Here is a 23414-nt window from a genome sequence, read left to right as displayed (position 1 = left end):
ATGATTTCGCTATTCAGTTCAATATCTTATCCAAGTTCTTTAGAGTCTTAAAATTTTAAGGAGTTTCTTTGTTAAGATATATGGTAGAGGGTACTCAAAGTGTTAAACAAATTCACACCCAAATCCAACACATTAGGGGGTATTGCCCACGCAAAAATCATCTACGTTTCACAGCGGACGTTCTCATAACAACCTTTCGAGACATAACTTATATGTAAACAATCAAAAAAAAAAAATCGAAAAATTATTTAGAACATGTGCTAGAAAATGTTTTGAAAATTTGATACGGGAAATGTACGAACCATAAAACGAAATTATTTGACGCGTGTAGCCGAAGCAAGTGCATCGAACGAATGGAATAAATACCGAATGGCGTGTTGAAAGGTGGGTTTATTGCACTGTATGCTGAATAAAAATGTTAAATTTTCGAAAATGCGATTTGTACAAAATCATTTTCAAATGTATACAGCGCGAGAGTATTTATTTAAATGGGAAAATCGTATAAAAATATACACTAGTCACTATGATAAGCAAACTAAAATAACGAGCGTGACGACGTTACACGTCAAAGTCAGCGCATGAAAAGCGTATAACTTAATTTGTGAGATATTTTACAAAAACAAAAATTATTTTAAATTTTAATTTATATTTTATTTTTATCTTTTATTTTATTTTTATTTGTTGTATTTTTCCACTGAGCGGTCATCAGCCGTTTATCATGTGCGAAATACGTTAAAACGGAAATTTGTAATAAACGAGTGCACTGACGTGATGTCGCGTTGACAGTGATGTGATGTGATGCGTTGTGATATGTTAATGTGAGTATTTGTATTAATGTTGTTATGAATTGCTATTGTATGGCGCCCACAATACAAGTTTTTTTTGTTAATGGTATATATGGTGTCTACAAACATACATATGCATACATATACATACACACATATATTTATATATACATTTATATGTATATAGATTGCGACTTTCTGACCCTGAATTCTGACAGTGTTTAATACTTGTTGACGCGCGCATATCTCCTATAATCACTTGTATGAATGTGTGTGTTTGCTTGTGCCTTAAGTAAGTGAAGTCTAAATAAACAGAAGCCAACATCTAAGTAAGAAAAAATCATTTATCTTTCTGTATATACTTTATTCACTAGTTAAGCTTTAGAAAATATAAATTGAACATTTACTCGTAGTAATATGGATTAGTAGCGTGGATAAGAGAAATACAGTGGACTGCGACGAATATAAACATACATAAGGAAATGAACAAGTGGAAAATAAGAAAAAAGAAAATATTGTTGAAAATAATACATTATTTTTGTGTTTTTTCAATTTTAATTTTTTCCGCTTCTTCCTCCTAAATATTTGCAGTCCACAACATCGTTCGCTCGTACATACATATATCGTTCATATGTTGCTCGCCTATGGTTGGGTATCTGGTGGATTGGTCCAAGTCGCTTGCAGCACACTGTCTCATGTCGTTTCCAGCGGAATATTTTTCTTTATAACCTGTTGGAAAGAATGACAAGCAGTGAGTTTTGTTTATTTAAAAATATAAATCTATTTTACGTTAAATAAAATGTTGTAATATGGCAACTCTTAAAAATATTGCCCTCGTATACCGTATTGTTTTCTAGCGTATTTCTGTATAGCCATTTAGATTTTTCAAATTAAATACAAAAAGGTGGCAACTCCAATATTTTTTTTTTAAAGTGATTTAAATAAATATTAGAAAGCGGAAAAAAATTATTGTGTCATATCAACAGTGTGAACAATTATTACGGTCAGATGGCAACTCTCTAAATTAATGTCCGCTTACAACAAATTGTTTTGTAGCGTATTTCCGCATACCCATTTAGATTTTTCAAATAAAATACAAAAAACGGTGGCAACCCTTTTTTTTGTAAAAGTGTTAGGGTTGCTAAAACCTAGTTTTTATGTTTAATTAAATACTAAGAAAGCGGAAAAAATTATTATGTCACACCCACAGAGTGTTGGAAAGTGTTAACGTATTATTAAAAAAAATAAAAATAAAAAAAATTATTAAGGTCAGAAGGCAACTCTATACATAAATGGCTTCGTACACCATATTGGTTTCTAGCGTATTTCTGTATGCCCATTTAAATTTTTCAAATTAAATACAAAAATGGTGGCCATCCTCATTTCTATGAATTTTGTAAAAGTGGCAGGGTTGCTAGAACTACTTTTTATATTTAATTAAATATTAAGAAAGTAGACAAAAATTATTATGTCATATCCACAGAATGTTGGAAAGTGTTAATGTATTATTAAAAAAAAAAAATAAAAGTAGAAAAAATTATTACGTTCAGTTGGCAACTCTTTAAATTAATGTCCGCTTACAACATATTGTTTTCGAGCGTATTTCTGCATACCCATTTATATTTTTCAAATTAAATATAAAAAAGGTGGCAACTCTAATAATTGTTTTTGTTGTTAAAGTGGTAGGGTTCCTAAAGCCTATTTTTTATACGTAAATAAATATTAAGAGAGCGGAAAAAATATTCTGTCACATCCACAGAGAGTGAAGTGAGTGAGTTGGAAAACGTTAACGTATTATTTAAAAATTAAAAAAAAAAATTACAGCCAGATGGCAACACTTTAAATTTATGTCCTTGTAATATGGTATGTGTTATTATACCCATGTCAAATGTATTTGTTAAACTTCCTTAGAGGGTAAAACATTTTAATAAAAATACAAAAATGTGGCAACACTATTTTATATTTTTTTGCTACGTGCGTTAATTTAATAATTTTCAATTAAATTGTTTTTTTAGTTTTCAAAACTTTATGTTTTATAAAAATTATAAGGTTGCCAACAAACAATGTTTTTAATAAAACTAGGGATATGAAGAATGTTGCTTAAACTTGGTGGATTGACCTAATAATAGCCTTATATAGACTATACTCATGTATTTATCATTGCTCTCAACTTACCTCAGAACACATGCCCTTGTAGATTTCATCTGTATCCCATGGACCTCGTTCCGGCAGTCGTATATCTCGTCGTCGTAACTCTTGCACACAATCGGTTAGATCGAATATGGGCAGTGGATCAATGCGCGCTTTAGCCACTTTGGCGGTCAAGTACTCGACGTAATGGGTGCTGAAAATTGAAGGCAAAAAGTGAGTACCAATTCTGAAACTTTATAACAATAGACTGGAAGATGTTTGGGTACGATTTTGCATATGATAATATTAAAAAAAAATCCTATCATACAATATAATCTATGTATATGTATATCCTCAATTTCAGTGTCGGATCCAGATCTTCTTTCGGAAGATAGTGCTTTTCCTTCCAACATAGTTTTGGTAGCGATGTAACTTCGAAAACTCTTCTAAATTTGAATTAAAATTCCTGGTTTTGGGGGCTTTGACAGTCAAAGACCTCTCTTCGGTGGATCTGCCATTGCTCTACTTTAGATTTTTAGAAACTCAATCGATTTTTAAGCCCCTATAGGAATGTTTTTATTGTAGTAACGGTTATCTAGTCCCCGTTAGAATGGTTAAGATTGGATAAGTTGCCATCTAAGTCATCCAACGGTAGGTCCAGAAAACGTGCTGTTTCGACGGGGTCTGACCATAGGGATAGGGGTGTCAGATGTGTAAGGACATGCAAAGAGGCGGTTAGAGTCATTCGGGAATGCTGCACATATATTCCATATGTCAGGGTCGATCCTGGATAAGTAGGAATTTACCAGCTACAGTATCCAGAATGAAGCTGCACAAGGGCCACTCTCGATTCTCGCGGCAACTCGAGCTCGTCATCTGCAATGGTGGTTTGACTCCAAGTACGCCATTCACTGAGTGGGAGTCGGTGAAGTTTTTAATGGCTCCACTGTAAATGGCGATCAGTTCGTCTAAAGTTTGTTGCGTCCGAAGTCTGGTCAGCGTATTGTTTTATGTCGTAAACGTAGTTGAGGAAGGACCTCTTGATGCTCCTAAGAGGTGGTTCCGCTACAAGTAGCTGACTGCAAGGATAATTTTTATGAAAGTGCCTCAGCAGAAACTGCTTAGAGAGGAGTTCATTATGCTCTTTAACTGGGAGGATGCGGACCGGACTGTGTATGTATCTGATAGGAGACATCAAGAGGCATCTCGTTGTAGTCTCGAGTCTTATCGGTTCATTACATCTGATTCTAAACTGTAGTTGGTTAGCAAGTGCATCTGGTTAGAATATCCGTAAGCACTTTTTCATTTATCACTTTATACAGATTTCCGAAAAAACGGTATTTCAAAAAAAGTGGTAATTCTAAGGTTAAATGGTATCAATACACAGTACAACAGCTAATCTGGGGGGTGAGAAATTCCAAGTATCACCCTGACTTCCTGTTACAACTAAGCAAAAAAACATCAAGATAAGGAAAAAATTTAAAAGGTCATAAAAAAAACTGTCACATACGAACGCCAAACCCTTTGAGGGTTTTACTATACTGACCTAGTACCATCACCCTGACATGGAATTTCTCGCCCCCAAGACAATAATCCCAAAAATGTTCCACAGTGATATTACTCCGACTAAGTCCGATCTTCACTTCATACTTACCGACACATGCCAGCATGTTTATCTGGCACCTCTCCACTGCATACTGTGTCTACCATACCGGTGGGAGTCTCTTTTTGCAAGGGAATTGGACAACGTGGCACTTTCGGTGTGGACGTTGAGGCATCTTCCACGTGGTTGCCAGACAACTCTGTAGGATCTTCATCGTATTGTATATTATTTTGTTTAAGTAACATTTGCAATTGTATGGGTAACTTGTCACGTAAATAGAAAAGACAATTCCTCGGATGATGTGCATGCAGACCCAGTTTGGCGCAATACGAGGATATGGTACATTTGGCGCCCATCATGAAAGGTTTGCCACAACCATAGCAAAATTCATACTTGCATTGGGTGCAAGTGAAATGCATGCAGCCACCTCTGGAAGAAGAGAGTAAAGATAGCTTTCAATTTGGCTTCCATAATATAGTAGAGCTTGATGCAACAAACCTGGCTAGCGAGTATCTGAATTTACATTTCGGACAATCAATGCCATTTTGCGACAAATGCTCTTGAACTCCTTGTGCCTGCACTTCCGGATCGTTGGCTTCCTTCCATTCCTTGAATTGTTCACACGAAATACCCTCGTGTTGCTTTTCCCACTGCAAGCAAGAAGTGTGGAGTATTTATATTTATATTATACTAGAAATGGAACTATTTGTTGCTACACACCGTCTTTCTACACTGCGCACATGTCACGGAACCACAGTCTGGACAAATGAGTCGCTTCTGTTTGGGCCGCGCGAAGAAACCGGATGAGCACTGTATGCACCACTTGAAATTCGGATCTTGCAACAATGTGCGATCTCTTAGCTTTCGCTGGAATAACTCATGCACTTCTTCGTCCAAAATGCTCTTCAGAAAGATATCCAAATTCGAGAAGTATTCTAAATTCTCGTCCTCATGCTCGTTATGTCCGTGTAATTCGGGTAGCTTACAGAACGGACAAGTGCAGTCGTTGATGCTGCGATCGGTAATCTATTGGAGTATTAAAAGTTAATGGTTTTGTTATAGGGTTACGAACTTATGGGGTGCTGGGATTATTACCTGCACTGTGAAATATGTTTTGGCACATTGTTTGCAACATTTGTGCGTACATTTGAGCATTGAGACAATTTGATTCATGGGATATGTGCCCATGCAGAGTTCGCACTCTTGCTGTAGCATAGAGATGGCTTGGTCAAGGTCACTACATTCCTTGGCCGCCCACAGTGAAACATCCTGTTGGAACCGCATATTTACCAAAGTGGCGGCTATTTGCGCTTCAGCAATATTTGCGACTAGCTTTTCTTCGATGAATTTTTGAACGAGCACCTGTTGATAATTATAAATAATGGATGTTATATACAGAGCTCATATCTTGCACCGAAACAACCCTACAAAAAATGTAAAATAATTACCTCTGGGGGCACAACTTCCGGCTCCTGTACGCTGGGGTATGCCCGAAAAACTGGCACACTTATCTTACGTTGACGTATCTCCAGCGGTTCCGGTTCTTCCTCACTCGTCGTCGTCTCAAAGTCATCATCTGAAAAGCATGTCTCGTGATATTTCTTCTTAGGTATACGTGGATGGGTGCGGAAAATGCTGGTTACCGCAGTAGCTGTAGAACTACTGGCACCCGCTGAAGTGCTGGGCATAAATTTAGTAATAGCTTCGGTTATTGACTTCTTACGTACTACATTTGGTGGATTTTTGGTTGGTTCTACACGCGTGGTTAACTGTTTTTGCTGATTCAGAAACTTTTGCTGTATGGTCTTTACCGAAGAAATGCCAATGGGACCTGGTGGTCCGGAGAAGGATTTCGAGCGCAAGGGTACCTTTTTTGCTGCCTGTTTTGGTATTTTACTTTCCTTGGGTTTCGGTTTTTCAGCTTGAGCTTTAACAGTCGTTACACTGTTCTTTGGTGTGGTAAGTTTATCGTTTCGTGCATTGTTCAAAGCGTTTCGGGCAGCTTTCGAAGTGGACGCTTCGCGGGCATCGTTTCTTATTTGTGGTATCTTACTTACAACGCCAGTTTTCGGACTTGTGGCAGGTTTAGATTCCAAAATCTTGCTTGAGTTTTGTTCTTCGGGGTCTTTTGTAGTCTTTTGGTTTAAAACGTTGATCGCCTTTTCAGCAGGGATAATCTCTATGCTTATATTTTGATCTTCACCTTCTTGGTTTTGGACTGGAATTGTCTCAATTTGTACTTCGTTCTCAATTCGCAACTCAGTTGAGGCAGTTGTGTCTACCTTATCATCATTGCTTGTACTGTCTGATGTTGTTGTAATACTCTTTTCATTTAACAGTACGGTTTCTACGGGCAGTTCGGGTGTTTGATTCTCTGTTTCGATTTCGTTAGTTGAAGACTCTATTGGGTTAGCATTAGCATTAGAATCAGGCACAATTTCATTTTCAAGCGTGGTCAATAAAGCATTGTTGGCGACTTCATGATTTGTATCAATTAAGTTTGAGTTTGGGGTATCGACGGTTATTGTGATTTCGGTATGAGATGATGGGGTAATGATAGTGTCTTTCTCATTGGTATGCGTGGCACTAATATTTTCACTTTCATGTTCCGTATTATTTTCTTCGCCAGGAGCTCTAGAAACTTTATCTATAATTTCGTTTACTTTGTCCGCAGCGGTATTGTCTTCTTTAACTTCACCTTCCGCATCTTCAGCACTCAAACCTTCCTCATCTTCTTCATTAAAATAATCCTCATCATCTATATCGTCCTCAGTTAGCTCACCCTCATCATATTCTGTGTCTTCTTCTTCCAGCGAGCCTTCCCAATCTTCATCATATTCCTCATCATCATCATCATATTCATCTTCATCTGTATACTCGTCGGTGTACTCCTCTTCGGAAGATTCGAAGTCCTCTATATTTATTTCGTCTTTCATTTGCTTAATCAGGCGTTGTGTGTCTTCAACGAGCTCGGAGAGATTTTGTTTTGAGGCATCTGGAGAAAGCACAAACTCCAAAGGTGCAGTCTGTCTTGTCGTCTTGCTGAGATTTGCATCTATCGCTGTGTCGCTTGTGGATTGTTGTAATGGCAATTCTGTTGTGTTGTCGACCTTAAGCAATACAGCATTATCCGAAGTCACAGAACGTGATTGTCCCTGACTAGAGAATTCACTTTCAACGCTATATAACTCAGCATCAGATGTTTCGTTACCATCATGGCTTTCGAGTTTGGAAGCGGGTCTGCTTGTATTATTGTCAATTTCTTCATCCGCGGAAAGCTCAGCTGCATCTTGAAATACTTCGTTAGTTGGTAATTCACTATTCTGTACTTCTGCGGTGCTTTCAGTTTGAGTAGTTTCCTTTGAAGTTGATTGATTGCTGGATTCTTCTACGTTTGAACTTATTGTGTCTTCTTGTGCCGACTTCTCAGAAGCAGCTTGTACAGAGGATTCTCCAACATAGTCGAGTTGATTTGTCGTCTCGTCGTGCCTAGTTGTATCCACATCTTCTATCACAGTTCGGTTGATATTTCCTTCAGTTTCTGCTTGAATGATTTGCTCAGCCGGCATCAGCAAGATTACCTTTTCATCCACTCGGTGCACAATTCCTTCAGAGCTGATTTCTACTTGTACAGTTTCTCCAACTGTTAATTGCGAAACATTTTGTTTTTCAGTATCTTGTGCACTTTCTTGGGAATTATTTTCTGCCTGAGTTGTCTCATAGACTGTTGCCTGCAACGGTGGACCTTCTTTGTTTTGGGTTTGAAGTTCTTGAGTGCTGGCTTCTGGTTCAGACATTATCACCGGAAGTGATTTTTCGTTTGTCTGGTTGTTGAGTTCTTCAGTATTATCTCCAAATTTTGTAGTACTAGTAGATAGTTCTTCAGTTAATTCAGTATTTTGACCTTCTGCTTCTGTTTCAGTCTCTGTTTGAGTCCTGTCCTCGTCCAAAGTCATCTCGCTTTCCAATTGGTTGTGTTTATTATAGTTGGTATTTCCTGGGGTTTCAGTAGTCATGTGATGTGTTAAGTCTTCATCTCTTGGAAGAGTTTGTATTATCCCATTTATTAGTGGCTCCTCAGCTTTAACTGTTTCCGTGTGCGCGAAAGTCGCGTTGTCCGCGAAGTTGACTTCTGCAGTTAATATCTGAGAAGCTTGTTCCTCGACGACTTCATTTAGTTCTTGATTTGTTTCTCCCAATTTTTCGGACAAACTCTCCATATTATTATCTATCTGGTTTTCTTCCCCTATAGTGTTTCCATTAATTGCATCGTTCTCTAAAATCATATTTATATCCTCTGCTTCTCCACCTGCTTGACTTAAAATGACCTCTTGTTCTAATGCATCTCGAGGATTGTTAGTTGCTTGGACTTCATTCTCAGTTGTTAGTTTGTTACTAGCTTGAACAATAGTTAGTTGACTAGGGTGTTTTGTTCTTTGCTCACCAGAAAGTCGACTTGCGCTACGACGTACGGGAATTCTCGACACTTTCGGTTGACGTTCTTTGGTATCTAAAACTTGTTGATTTGCTGTAATATTTTCTGCGTTAAGTGGATTGTTCGTATCTGCCTGTTGATCCTCAGCCGATTCTGGAGTTTGATGGTGAGACATAGCTCCGTTGTTATTTGTTAAACCCTCATTCTTTATGGCCTCGTTTTGAGTTCCTAGCTCAGTTATTTTCTTTCGGTCCATACTAGCATTTCCTCGAATAGCCGCCGTTGCTTTTGCTTCAGAGCTATTCGCATTCTTTTGTAACTGACTCTTTCTCTGACGTTTCTGCATCTTTTCATTTCTTCTCAGTCTTGTAGTTTCAACAGAGTTTCCAGCAGCTGGTTGTTCTATTTTCTGGGGCGCATGTGACTCTATGGCAGTAGCTACAGACGTTTCCATGCTGAAGTTGGCGGTTTCATCTATAAAAGGGTTTTGTGTTTCTGCTATGGTTGTTGTAGTCTGCGTTTCGATCGGAGCAATATTTGAAATCGCTATTGGTACCTCCGAGTTTTCATTAACCGTTAGTGCCGTAGAAGTTTCTTCGTTGGTTATGGCTACGGATTCATTTGCTAACTCAACTATTTCATGAACTGTCTCTTCAGTTTCAGCTGTCCTTGGTGGAATAACCTTACTTTCAAGTACTGTTGCTGCACTGTCTTCCATGAGTTCAGCTTGTGCTGATACTTGCGTCTCATTTCCCATCGTTTTCTGATTTGTTGTTGTACTTTCGATATCAGCTCTTATTTCTTGTACTTCATGAGGACGAGTTTCATTTGCGATTATATTCTCCTCTGCAATTTGCTCGTGTTCGGTTTCTATCTCTGGAACTGCCTTACTTTCTAGAGTTACTTTCGTTTCCTCAGGAGCGTGATACATTTTATATATACTTCTTTCAGCATCTTCAAAGCTGTCGAATTCGAACTCATCCTCATGATCTCTATCTAATGCGCGATCGAATTCCATGCGGAAAGTGGCAATTTCTGCCGCATATATAAACTCGGGTGGCACCAACTCTCGTATTGATGCTTCTTTAATATTTGGTCCAATGACTTCCTCCAATATGAATTCTTCAGCATCGATTGGTGGTGGCTCTGGTGGTGTTACCTTTTGCTCTAATGGAGTATCTTTAACTTCATTGACTTCCATTGCATCTTCTTCCATGAGTTCTAACTCCACTTGTTGCACCAAGTTCGGTACTATTTCTTGAATATGCTGCCAAACAAAGTTCTTCACATCCAGTTGACTCTGAGTTCTGCTATTTGATTCGGAAGTCATACGCTTGGCATGTAAGGTAGTGATGGGGCTTTTCATTAGTATGCGCATCATTTCGGGATCATTTTCATTATCCATTTCACTCTTGCCTAAACTATTGGCCAACATCGACTCCATAGTTTTGAGCATCGGCTCACTCTGCTTCGCTTGATTTTGTTCAATATTACCAATAAGTGTTTCGAGATCTTTTAGCATGTTTTGATTATTAAATGCGGGATCGTCTAGATGAAATCGGCTTGATGATGCCTCTCTACTATAAGGACTATGACGGTAAATGCTATCGTACATGGTATTACGTAATTCGTTAGTAGATGATGCGTGTGACAGCGTGGGATGATCGGTTATGAAAGCGGCACCAGCTGCATTTGGTGTTTGATAGCATTCCGAAGCGTTTGCGCTGAGGAAATCATGAATTTCTATAATGAGGAAAGAGAGAGATAGAGAGAGAAACAAAAAACGGTGAAATTCAAAATATAACAAAAGTGTTGGTATAGTTAAGACTGTTGACTGTAAGGAATTTGTTTGTAACCAAAATGTTCACACTAACCTGGTTGAATTGTATGCTCCACTGAGTTGCCGCCAAAAAAATTTGCGCCACTCTCATTCTCTACACCAGCTGGTGAGCCACGTATGCGCATTAAGAATGGCTTCAACTGCGTACGTCCCAAGTCCAGTAACGCCAGATCCGCATTACCTTGATGTATCGTCAGCGCAGTTACGATGTCTTCACGCGAGTAATTGCCCTTACTTGAGATCTCGCGGTACTTCCGCTGTCGCTGTTCAATACATTCCGATACTGCCTGCCATATATTACCGCCATGTTGACGTAGTGCATCTCTTGCCTCACCCTGTGATACAGTGCCAATAATATTCTCAACACGTTCCTGTCCATATTTCGTCGACAAACTTTGTACGGTCTGTATGAGCTTGTGCCAGTTTTCACGTAACCATTGTACCGGATGTACTGAAGGACCGCAGTACTTGAGCGCCGCATGTAGTTCTTCGGGTGTGAATTTGTAGAGCTCCGCTTCCTGGATGTGTAGGAATTGTATATGTTTCATAAAAAAAAATTGCAGCGAATTTTCTTACCTTCAGTAGTATAAATAGCTCAGTTTCGGGCTCTTTGTGCCTAGGCTCGTAGTGCGGCGTATCTGGCGAGAAAACACTTAGAGGTGAGGGTACTTCACGATGTAGCTGGAATTGTTAATATGAAAATTATACTCGTATAAAGTGCGTAGTTTGATACAGTAGTGTCAGTAAATTGGACTGAAATTGGGGATATTAGTGCAAAGTTCACTCCCACTCTAATTGTCAATATGTAAGTTCGGCTCATATGTGGACGAACTGGCCTCTGCGATTAATTTGACATTTTTATATTACTTTTTTTCGTAATCTAAGTCTCAGTAAATATTTAGAGAGTTTGGGTGAGATTTTAGTGTTCTTGAAACCTTTTACTTTATTTAAAGTCCTAGAGATATGAAAGGATGATAAGGATTTGATTGCAGGACATGTTATACTTAACATATAGTAGAGATGGAGATATTGTGTGGGCATAACTATGAACAAATATGAACATTGTGTGGTCTGGAGTGAGATTTGCATGACTTGATACGCCCAAGTTCCCGTGTAACTACGAACACAATATGATATTGTACAGATAAAGGTTTTCTGTAGGTATAACTTAGAAACCTGTATAGTGTAGAGTGACGTTTGACCCATTTGATAAGAGGCAGTTCCTGGCTATCTACAAACCTGTGTATTTTCGTTGTAAAACATACTGCTACTTCCAGTGGGCATAGTTTCTGTTACACTTGGTTCGCGTTGCCGTAAAGGTACCGTATCGTAGGTCTGAATGAAAACAACAATAACATACAAATCAACTAACAACTTAGAAAGAACAATAACGCGTACTTGAGTCGAAATACTTTGCGGTGGCGGTGAAGTGCCGGTCTCCTTCACATTTCGTTGCATCTTTGAGATATCTCTAGTTTTCGTCACTTCCCTTACGGGTGAAGTGCCGCAACTAGTTGAGACCTTGTTGCTCTGCTTGGACTTTTCCGCTTTACGCATTACCTCATTAGCTGTGGTCTGTATGTTATCATCTAAAGCGGCCCACACATCTTCAACGGTTTCTGTAAGTTCATATAGAGAGTTCAATGTTAGGCGGATGCCGGACTAAAGCGGGACTTCTGTGTATGTATACGGACATGAGGGACTTTGCAATGGAAGAAAACAACAGTTTTTGGTTGGAACAATAGTCGTAAGCATTATGAAAGTATATTTATTTTAAATTTATTTGTTTTTATAAAAAAAGTCAGTGTGTATTACAAAGAATTAAAAAGAATTGTTGTTGCAAAAGTAAAATACCGAAACATAGGGTAACAAATTAAAAGGTTTATGTGTTATATAGTAAGTATTTTTAGTATATCTTTAACTTGTGGTACACTTAGTTTATGTCTATACGAGCTTCTAATTGATTTTCGTTCCTTCCAAAAATGTGATTTTCTTGCTCCTACCTTTCTTCTTCGCTAGCGCTGAGTTATCCGATTCATTCTCGGATGAGGTGATCTTGAGCTTCGATATGCCGTTCGTCAGATTAGTTATGATACTCTGTGTGACGCCAGTTTTGCGTTTTGGTGCAGTGGTTACCGTGCCAGTAGATGCGGTGGTGCTGTTGGTTGTACTGTGTACTTTGTCTTTTGTTTTCTCTTTAACTTTGTCTTTCGGTTTGTCTTTCGTTCGTTCTGTGCTACTGGATCGTTTCTCTTTGTATGCGGTAGGTCTTTCTGGACTGACGGATGGTTTATCTTTAACCATTGTTGGTCGTTCCTCAACTATGAGGGTTTCTGTGGGAGCCGTTGTAGTAGAGGTCTTGCGCGGCACACTGCTAGGTGTCTTGCAACAGATCAAACAGATCTTCACGTTGGGTTCGTTAACATATGTGCAGAACTCGCACTCCCATTCATGGTCTGGTGTTGAAGGTGGTGGGCCTAAGTCATCTTCGTTTGCTTCATCGGCGGGCACTACTTGTGGTGCATTGTCTTCCTCTATGCGTTTGCCTTCAACAGTATCTGGCTCTACCGCAGCCACCTCTTCCTGTTCACTTTCAGTCTCTTCACTACCGCTCTCCTCTTCTTCTTCCTCTTCCTCCTCAGTCTCTTCGGCATTGTTCGTTTGGCTTTTCATGATCTCCGATTTTTCGGCTGCCACAGTTTTCGTTTCAGTTTCAGCGTTCGTTTTAGTAATCGTTCGACTACCGCCTGCTTGCACTTCTGTAGAAACTTTAGTGGGTTTTAGACGCGCAGCCTCCGCTGCTTTCTCTTTGGAACTGCTACGCTTTGTACCCTTATCCAGTTTCTCTTGTATTTTAGCCTGCACCAATGCACGTGTGCCCGATGATTCTGAGTCTAAGTCTGAATAAATGCGCGTGGGCTTGAGTGTGTTGATAAAACCCGGTTCATTCTGACGGTTGCCAGTGTTATTTTGATTCACTGTCGTCCGTCGACCAGGTAACCAATCACTTTGCACTGACTTAGCAATTGAACCGCGGCGATCACGTGTATCACGTAGCTTTCCGCGTGTTTGCCGTGGATTCGTTTCGCTTTCATCATCCAACAGCTGAGAAGCACTCGATATGCGTCGTTGACGTGCGCGTAGCGTGTTAGTCATGCCGGAACGATTTGAAACAATCGAACGTCGATCGTCTTGATCGGAGTCTTCATCATCGGTGAGTTCATCCTCAACATAACTGGTGGTGCGTTGTTTTCGGCGCACCGGCATAGATTTGCGACTCATCGCCGGTGAAACGGCGCGTGATCCGGCTCGTGAGGTGGCGCGTGAACGCGTGGGCGGTGGCATGCCCATCAGACCTAAAAAGCGGTTAAGGAAACGTATGATTTAGCAAGAAAGCAAAATTTAATGTTATATTTAATTCTTACCTGGATTCATAACTGGCATACCCGCATTGTAGGGATAAGGATACATGCCCGCCATCATGCCTGTTTGGTTCATGAAAACTGGTGGTGGCGCCATCATGCCACCAGCGCCATGGTGATGTGGCAACATATAGCCGGCGCCAACATTGAGTGATAAATTTGAGCGATTAAGCTGTTGCTGTGAGTTGAATTGATTACCCCATTCCGCGCTCGGCATATTCATTGGCATGCGTTGTTGATGGGCATGCCAGGCATTGGGCTGTGGGCTGGCACAGGTTGCGCAGTTCAGATGAGCCATGGACTGAGCCTGTGGAGAAGATTGCGTGAATTCGTTAATTCTTTATTTAATTCTGATGAGGGTGTTTTCTTAAACCATCGAAGATGAGACAATACATAAGTTATGAACAAGTTCATGTTGGTCAAAGTCTTGTTCGAGTGTCCGTCCATCTAATTTTGGTCTCTAAGCTAACTCCCTTAGTATTAATTGATAAGGTAATCGTCACGAATCTCCAATGGCTTGACCAACTTAATTCAAAAGAGACTGACTGCCTAAATTTAGCTGATCCGGCGAAGTAGAGCTTTTTCCATTTACGGCTTAATGGACTTTTCTAGTTTCACCAGATCGGATCGGATTTTTGTCTAAATCCAATTTTAGAAGAGTTTCTCCATCAAAACGAAATTTTCCCTCGAATTATGTTTGGTAGTATTGTTCACTGCTTCTACGGTTTGACCTGCCCGACTCAAAACTAGACTAAAACTTTTTAAATGAAAGTAGTTTTCGCTGGTCCGATAAAGTAGAGGTTGTTCCATAAAAAAGTAGAGCATGTTCTACAGCTTGACGGGTTTGTTTGTGCCATCAGATAGGACCTTTGTCTAAATCCAAATTTTTTGCGTCAATGGAATTTGGTAGCATTGTGAGATCTGACTCAACGAATCTACAGTTTGATCCAACCAACTCAGTTATAAAACTAAAACTCTCTAAATGAAAATAGTTTTTTTCTGGTCCGGTGAAGAGATATTGGCCGCTTTTTCCAGTCTCATTCTCATTTTTTTCCATATCCAGTTCTACAACGGGTTTTTCTTTAAAGCGAGTATTTTGTCGCAAAGGATCAGAATAGTATTGTGAGATATAGTTCAATGGTTCTTGACCCACTCAACTGAGGAACGACCAAAAGTCTCTAAATGATAGCATTGATTCGGAGAAGCAAGGCTTGTTCAATACACGGCTTGATGGACTGATCTGAACGGAAGAATCTGAAGAGACTGGATCGGAATTTTTTTATTAATATGAATTTTTTTGGGTCAATGAACATTGATAGTACTATGAGATCTGGTTCTACGCATTGCATAAGAAAGTCTAAGAAAGTTTCTTGTAAGAGTAATTACTTGATTATTGAGAGCACTTCAAAAAACTTAACACTCTAGTTCTTACTCACCTGCTGCATCGGATTATTCATCCACGCATGCTGTGGCTCTGGCGCGCGTCGATTTATGTGATTCAAATTGAAGACGGACGTGCTCATGCCACGTGTGCCCAATTGACCATTGGCGCGTTGCTGTTGTGCCGCGGCCGTATGCATCTGCCGTTGATTAAACATATTGTGAAAATGTGTATCATCCGTGAGGTCAAAATGAGATGAATTGATCCCGGACGACATGCTGCCTGAGCGAAAATGTGATGGCGACGGTGAGATGGTTGACCATTGATCGAATGAGAGGTTCTATATGGTGGTTGTGTTGACAAGGTGTGTGGCGTTGTTGTTGTTTGTTGTTGGTAGTGGTTGGTGACACAGTGGAACATATTTATGTACAGACGCACGAACATAAATGAAACAAAAACAATAACAAACGAATTAGGGCTATGTATGTACGTCACGAACATGTGGACTTCTGATGGAGTGCCTGAGTTGTTTAATTGAGCACCACTTTTACCGGCGTGTACAAGCTGATGATGTTGGGAACTTTGTATATAAGCCTAACACTTTATATTTACCTGATCTGTAACAGAACCGCTATGATCTGTGTTGCCCTTCAGACTTTCCTCTTTGTGTTGACGATAGCGTTGCTGCAGCAAGGTCATACGATCCAATGTGGCGCTAGCCTTACTCTTGATCTTCTCCAATGTGACGGACGGTGGACGTTGTATGCTATCGAAGACCGACTTGGGTGTGACCGAACGTGACGATGTGTGCTCGCTGGTCGGCGTCTTCGGTGTATCGGGTAAAGGGCGATTCATCAGATTCAATCCGCTTTTGAGTGAACTAACGCGATCCTGCCAGGAGGTGCTCCTCAATGAGGGTGTCGGCGAGGGCGGTATTGGCAGCGTATTCGTGTTGACCTAATTGGAATTGAGGAGTGGCAAATTGTGCAAAGTACACTTAAAACAATTGGATGTTGTTGTGTTGTTGGCTGATATCCAAAACTCAGCGTACAAATGCATGTACGAGTATTACGGTATGAGAAGAATTCAATAATTTGAGCTTTGTTTTGAGTTCGAAATTGAAAATTTGAATTTTTTATTGACACACACATTTTCAAGGCGTTGCTTGAGCAAACTTTGACAATTGTGTTAGTGCTTGGTAAAAATGTTTAGCGCCAAAAATAGTAAAAGTAGAACTATGTACATAAGATATAATCATTTTCATAGAATGCAGCAAATTAATACGCTAAATTCTGGTCAAATAGTTTCTCGAGGTAAAAGGCAGTATTATAAATAATATTTTTTGTTTTATTAAAGCGTTGTGATTTGGCGCTTGCGCGCTCTGTTTTATGGAAGCTTTGTGTAAAACGTCGTGGAGAGATTAAGATTTTAGTTTATTATTTTCTTTTCATATGAGGCTTTTATTTATGACTTGGTACCGAAATCGCTTATGAAATCGTGCAGAAGCGTACCTGTTCCTTGCGCGGCAGTAGTGGTGTAAATCCGCGTGCCTTGCGTCTTGGTGGCGCCACCGGTGGTGTTGGTCCATTTTGTCCGGGTAAAATTTTCGGCGGCAATGGTGGACGGCTTTGGTCAATGGCCTAGTGGAGGACAGGATGAAATACACAAACATATTAATATATAGTGAAATATGTAAGGAAGTTCTTGTTGTTGACTCTTTATTTTACAATCTATAATCTATAATCTATGATCTATGATCTATAATCTATAATCTATAATCTATATTCTATATTCTATAATCTATAATCTATAATCTATAATCTATAATCTATAATCTATAATCTATAACCTATAATCTATAATCTATAATCTGTAATTTATAATCTATAATCTGTAATTTATAATCTATAATCTATAATCTATAATCCATAATCTATAATCTATAACCTATAATCTATAATCTATAATCTATAATCCATAATCTATAATCTATAATCTATAATCTATAATCTATAATCTATAATCTATAATCTATAATCTATAATCTATAATCTATAATCTATAATCTGTAATCTATAATCTATGATCTTTAATCTATAATCTATAAACTGTAATCTATAATCTATAATCCGTAATCTTTAATCTGTAATCTATAATCTATAATCTATAATCTATAGTCTATAATCTATAATCTATAATCTATAATCTATAATCTATAATCTATAATCTATACTCTATAATCTATAATCTATAATCTATAATCTATAATCTATAATCTATAATCTATAATCTATAATCTATAATCTATAATCTATAATCTATAATCTATAATCTTTAATCTATAATCATGCAAAATATCACATTTTTCAAATTTTGTAGATAAAGAGTAGGCATCTCTGACTGAATGTTCCCTAGTGAGCTCATGTTGAACTAAACGAAATTTTTTTAAAGATATTATAGAAGATTTGCGAACCCAGTATTGGCTTCACTTGATGATGTTTGTATTTTTGGCAGTCATCATGAGGACGAAGACTGGGCTACAACTCATCAACGGAAACTGATCACCTAAACACTTTCGATTTGACGCTACAGGTCAAACGGTTTGCTCAAGGACGAACTCAGAATTTTTTTGAAAAAAAAAATTCTTTATTCTCAATGAGCGTAATTTCAAAATCTTCCACCAAAACCCGAGACATTTTTGATTGTTGTGAAATCAAAACGAAAAATTCCTGAGAGACACTGAGGTTCCATCGAAAATTATTTGAAGAATATCGACTGGTTAACTTTGAATGATTTTAACCTTAATTGTTGTGTCTTTCTTTATGAAAATATCAAAGGGAAAACTATAGGTCATTATCGGTTATACAAGTTCTAGAGATCCCCCAGCATTTTTCTCCAGTCCTTTATATAAATAAATAATACACAGTCAGCTATTGGCTGTAAAAGTACCCGTCAGGTTCTAATACTTTTCCACAGATTATAATACAAGTATTATATAAACAAATAGCGGAGTTTATAGATGGATTTTGGCTTTTTAGTTTAATAGACCTTTGAGATAACGAAGGTTTATATGATATTCTAACCGACATAACCGAGTCGATTTGTCTTGACCTTGAGGTATACGATTTTCATTCGAAAAAACTTAATCGAATTCTAAAAAATCGATAAAGATAGTTATAAAGTTAATAATGAAAGATACATTCTATTGGACTTGCTTGTTTCCACTGCTGGAAAATATTCACAATTTCCTAAATTTAAATGATTTCCTAAAGAAGATCTTAAATCCCATTACGAAACATCTAAGTGTACCATCTATGTAACACTCTCCTCATTTGAATCCTTGTTTAGAAAAGTACAGACAGCAACTAGAACAAGAATGCTTTGATCTTCGACTAAGGTTTTATAAGAGTTTTCTCGGTAATTTCTTCTAAAAGTCATTCGATAGCGAATAAAAATATTCTATACTTTCATACGTCGGATAAAAACACAACAACATTGGAGAGAGTTATGACAAAGTAGAAGAAGGCACTGACAATTTTTTACTAAAAATTCGAAGAACCTTGAATTTCTTTTTACTTATGAAGATATACCAACCTTTCGCACATGCGTACGCCTCTTGGGATGCTTATGAAACATATCGTCACATGAAGCGCAAAAGATCTGCTGTGCGCACTCCTCACATGTGACCCAGGGATTATGCGAACCGCAGAGCGTACATTTCAGTTTTGCATCTGTAAGAAGTTAAGCCAAAATCAATAAAGCAATACTTAAAATGATATGAGTTTCCTGGGTACCTGGTGTGCTTGGAGTTTTCGAACGACTGCCCGCTTTGAGAACTTCATTCGAGTATTGCTGGCCAGAGAACTCGATAACTTCGTAATCGGGCTCGGGTAGATTTTTTGTTTTCGGTGGCAATACTGGCACTTTGAGGGTATTTTCCGACGTCGTGGGTGATGGTGGCGGTGGTGGTTTCGGGCCGATGCGATCGTGGGTTTCCGTCTTTAAAATATATGGCACATAAAAATATAAAATAATAATTGAAATATGTTCAGAATAATTATAGTTACGTACCACCCATTTTGGCATAGTCAAGACATTACGATTTAGTTTGGTTGAAAAAGTGTTCGCATTCGAATGCGTCGCCATATTTCTATCTGGTCGAGTCAAACTGTCTGAAAATAGATGCGCAAACAATTTCATGAGTTCATCTTTAATACATACATACATACATACATACATACATACATACATACATACATACATACATATACTAGGATGCAATAGGGTGTAGAGCAGCATTCAATATACAACATTTGCATCTGTTGTGTTGTTGTCAAATTGTTCTATATAATTAAAAATAACTTTTATATCTGATCGTAAAAGTTTTGGACACAATTTTAATGTGCTGCTGGATGCTTATGAAGTTCCATGGCATATCTAGTATCGCTTCGTAAGTGCGTGTATACATACATTTATATTTATGTGTTGTTTATAGCCAGGCAACTTTGTAGCGCTGACATAATTTGCTTTAAGTGCAAACAAGTGGTGCGTCCATTTTGATTTTTTTTCTCGTAAAATATCATTTTCTCAAAAAGTATTATAATACGAATTTTTTCCGTGAACTACTTGTTCAAGCTGGCTGGAATCAGTTAGAAGGGAATTCCGATCAAGGAAATTACTAAAATAAAACTAGCCATAACTGATCCTTAGCAGTTACCACTTTAGAGATTAAGTGCTTTGAGCAAAGTTATGAGAAAACGAAAGGGCTCCAACTACTCTTTAATTCAATGCAACAGAGCATAACTCTATATTTTTCAGTAAGTGATGTCTGTTGGAGGACTGAATCACATGTAGATATAACTTCATACCAGTGAGGAAAGTTCTCTGAGCACCATTCACTTGAGAGTGGCCAGAAACGATTCTTTTACGTATGACTTAAGCGACCACGACTTCCGGTCTTAAAAAAAGTATCCTCTGAGTAGCCAGAAAAACATCCGTTTGAAGGCGAGCTAACGTGAGAAGGCCAAACATCCCTATCCAAGTTTGTGCGCTGGATTTGTGACCCGTCACGTAAAAAAAACATCATTAGTGGTCAACAGCCTCGGATGAGAGACCCCCCTCTTGATGACTATCACAACAAACGCATTAAGGATTACGATTTTAGGGCATGCATCTGAAATGTAAGGTCCCTTAATTGGAAGGATGCCGCTGCCAAACTCATTGAAGTTCTCGTAAGAGTAAAGGTCGACATTACCGCCGTCCATGAAGTGCGATGGACGGAACAAGGGCTGAAACGAGTAGGTCCTTGTGGCATTTACTACAATCGCTATATGAAGGAATGCAAATTCGGTTTGGAGTTCGTGGTGGGAGAGAAAATCCGGAATACGAACATCTAACCACAATCCGAATCAAAGCGAAGTTCTTCAACATATCGCTGATTCGCGTCCATGCCCCGACAGAAGAGTACGACGATGTGGCCAAAGATGTCTTCTATGAGCGCTTGGAGCGAACTGATGAGAGCTGCCCGATGTCAAAATCGTTCTTGGCGACCTTAACGCCAGGGTGAGCAAAGAAGATATCTATGGCACAACGGTCGGTGAATTCAGCCTTCATGATGAAACATCTCCAAATGGGTTGGGAGTGATGGACTTCCCAGGGGCCCGAAATATGGTTATCTGTAGTACTAGACTCCAGCATAGAAAATTCATGAAGCTACCTGACTGTTACTGGATCGAGAAGCCACCATGTTGTGATAGACCGAATACACGTCTCCAGTGATTTAGACGTGCGTACGCTCCGAGGTCATAACATTGACTCGGACCACTGTCTTGTTGCAGCGAAGATATGAACCCACCTATGTGCACCAAATAACGCACGTCAACAAATACAAGGAAGGTTCGACGTCGAGAAGCTGCAATCACAACAGATTTTGCCTTTAATTTATTTATGTTCCTGAAGTTTAATATCCATATAACAACATTAATTAAACAACAAGTTTGCTGAATTTTCGTGTTTCGAATGGAATCACCGCTACGGAATCGGTGCAGAAGTTTTTTGGGGAGTTTTCTTTATCACCAACACAAGACTTTGAGTGGCACAAAGCATTTATTGACGGTCATAAAGTCATCGAAAGCTTGCCACATGCGAGTCGTCCATCTCTGTTGATGACCATAATATCAGAAAAGTTGAAGAAACTTTGCTTGAAAATCGTCGTCTTGGCATCAAAAGAGTAAGTATCTCAACATCTCTTTTCGATTTGAACATTTTGGTTAATGTCTTGGATATGAAGTCGAGTAGATGTCGCTAAAATGATGCTTGACATCGTAGCTGAGGACCCTACATTCTTCAAACCCATTATAACTGTTGGCAAGACATGGGTTAAAGAATATGACGTCGAAACTGTACAACAATCCAGCGATTAATCTCCAAAAATGACGAGAAACCGAAAAAAACACAACAAAATAGGTCAAATATCAAAATGATGCTCATCGGTTTCTTTGATTGATTACCGTAGTGTGATTCACAATGAATTCATTCCACAGAGTCAAAGGGTTAATAACGAATACATTTCGGTTCTTTGGCGGCGTCTACGTGAAACAATTCTTCTTAAAAGTGAGTGTGACTGACTTTTTGGGCAAACACTAAATGCTATCGCTCAGCCAGTGTATTCGCCAGCCTTGACTCCTTGTGACTTTTACCGAAAAATCCTTTCGAGGAACCCGCCATTAGTCAATTGAAGTCTTTAAAAGCCATTTGTGGAAGGCACTGAGGACCATTCCAGCCGCAGCTTTTAACAAGCATATAGAAAATTTAATAACAATAATAATGATTCGTATTGAAGAACATACAATTTTCTTTTTCTTTTATAGTTCGAGTAAAATTTATATTTCGAGTACACAGGATTTAAAGGTTGCGAAAAACTTTCTTAAGAACCCGCGATGTGATAGTGGCCACAAAGGTCGTTATTTAGTAACCTACTTTAAATTTAGATAAAATCTTTTAAAACCATTTGAAATTTTATTGATACTAATGAGGAATTCTAAGCGTAACTCAGAGCAGTAAATTGCAACGAAAAATTCGGCGAACTTCTTGAGAATTTTTCGAGGAATTCCTTTTTTATACCCTGAACAGTTTACCACTAAGTTTATAACACTGTTCGGTCTATCTGTGTGGTAAAAACGCGGACTGATCTCTCAGTATTTCAGATATCGAGCGAATAATTTGTATAAGTCCGCTTCTCCTCATGAAGCTGCCCATTTCTTGTAATCGCCAATATCCGATATATCTGTCATACAAACTGACCGATCAAAATCAAGTCCCTTTCATGTTTAATGTCTGAAATTGCTGCAAAAACCAAGAATTGTCGGCTCATAATTTCGGCATCTTTTTACGAATACCTTCGTGCAAATGGCAAATAATACTGATGTAGTATTCCTTGTTGACAATTTGTGCAATCAAAAGGAGTTCGGAGTGCACCATACCTCGATAATCGAAAAAAAAACTGTCAACATAACTTCATTTTGACCTACTTTGATGTGGTTTTTTCGGCTTTGGCTAACATTTTCTACGATATATTGATTAATATTATAATACGCTTCCTGATATCCTGGTAGTCGGAAAGCTGTGTTTCACAGACGTTAACGCGACACTGTTTTTCGAAAAAATTGGGTGATTTCGGAACAAATCGTACTTTCACTTTTCTTAGGTCCAAATAATTTTTCAAAATTATTCCTCCCATATTCCAACGATGCTAGTAAGATCTCTGATTGTTAATCGTTGATTTTCGTGCACCAATTCCTTTATTTTATGGGTGTGTTG

The 23414-nt window shown here is 38.5% G+C and overlaps 1 protein-coding gene across 6 annotated transcripts in view; it reads right to left on the bottom strand.

Moving 5' to 3' along the window:
* Positions 1 to 1128: 1128 nt before the first annotated feature.
* LOC120767787 (E3 ubiquitin-protein ligase lubel) overlaps positions 1129 to 23414 on the bottom strand; it is a 28834-nt gene continuing 6548 nt past the window's right edge. Inside the window, exons 2-21 of one of the 6 annotated variants that reach the window (XM_040094043.1) lie at positions 19668 to 19768; positions 19391 to 19595; positions 19191 to 19327; positions 17108 to 17236; positions 16209 to 16553; positions 15652 to 15936; positions 14219 to 14522; positions 12797 to 14149; positions 12192 to 12412; positions 12033 to 12128; positions 11370 to 11474; positions 10828 to 11311; positions 8963 to 10696; positions 5967 to 6919; positions 5614 to 5880; positions 5239 to 5544; positions 5017 to 5168; positions 4570 to 4947; positions 2961 to 3129; positions 1129 to 1514 (exon numbers count right to left, since the gene is read on the bottom strand). In XM_040094043.1, coding sequence (XP_039949977.1) covers positions 1479 to 1514; positions 2961 to 3129; positions 4570 to 4947; positions 5017 to 5168; positions 5239 to 5544; positions 5614 to 5880; positions 5967 to 6919; positions 8963 to 10696; positions 10828 to 11311; positions 11370 to 11474; positions 12033 to 12128; positions 12192 to 12412; positions 12797 to 14149; positions 14219 to 14522; positions 15652 to 15936; positions 16209 to 16553; positions 17108 to 17236; positions 19191 to 19327; positions 19391 to 19595; positions 19668 to 19742 — 7734 coding nt within the window. In that variant the 5' untranslated portion in view covers positions 19743 to 19768 and the 3' untranslated portion in view covers positions 1129 to 1478. Of the gene's footprint in view, positions 1515 to 2960; positions 3130 to 4569; positions 4948 to 5016; positions 5169 to 5238; positions 5545 to 5613; positions 5881 to 5966; positions 10697 to 10827; positions 11312 to 11369; positions 11475 to 12032; positions 12129 to 12191; positions 12413 to 12796; positions 14150 to 14218; positions 14523 to 15651; positions 15937 to 16208; positions 16554 to 16748; positions 17237 to 19190; positions 19328 to 19390; positions 19596 to 19667; positions 19769 to 23414 lie in introns of those variants that run through there. The other 5 variants (XM_040094040.1, XM_040094044.1, XM_040094042.1 and 2 more) reach the window with 5 other exon arrangements.

Source organism: Bactrocera tryoni, chromosome 2 (genome assembly GCF_016617805.1).
Source record: "Bactrocera tryoni isolate S06 chromosome 2, CSIRO_BtryS06_freeze2, whole genome shotgun sequence".
NCBI lineage: Eukaryota > Metazoa > Arthropoda > Insecta > Diptera > Tephritidae > Bactrocera > Bactrocera tryoni.
The sequence above is the reverse complement of the archived record's forward strand: the minus strand, read 5'-3'. Positions and strand labels throughout refer to the sequence as shown.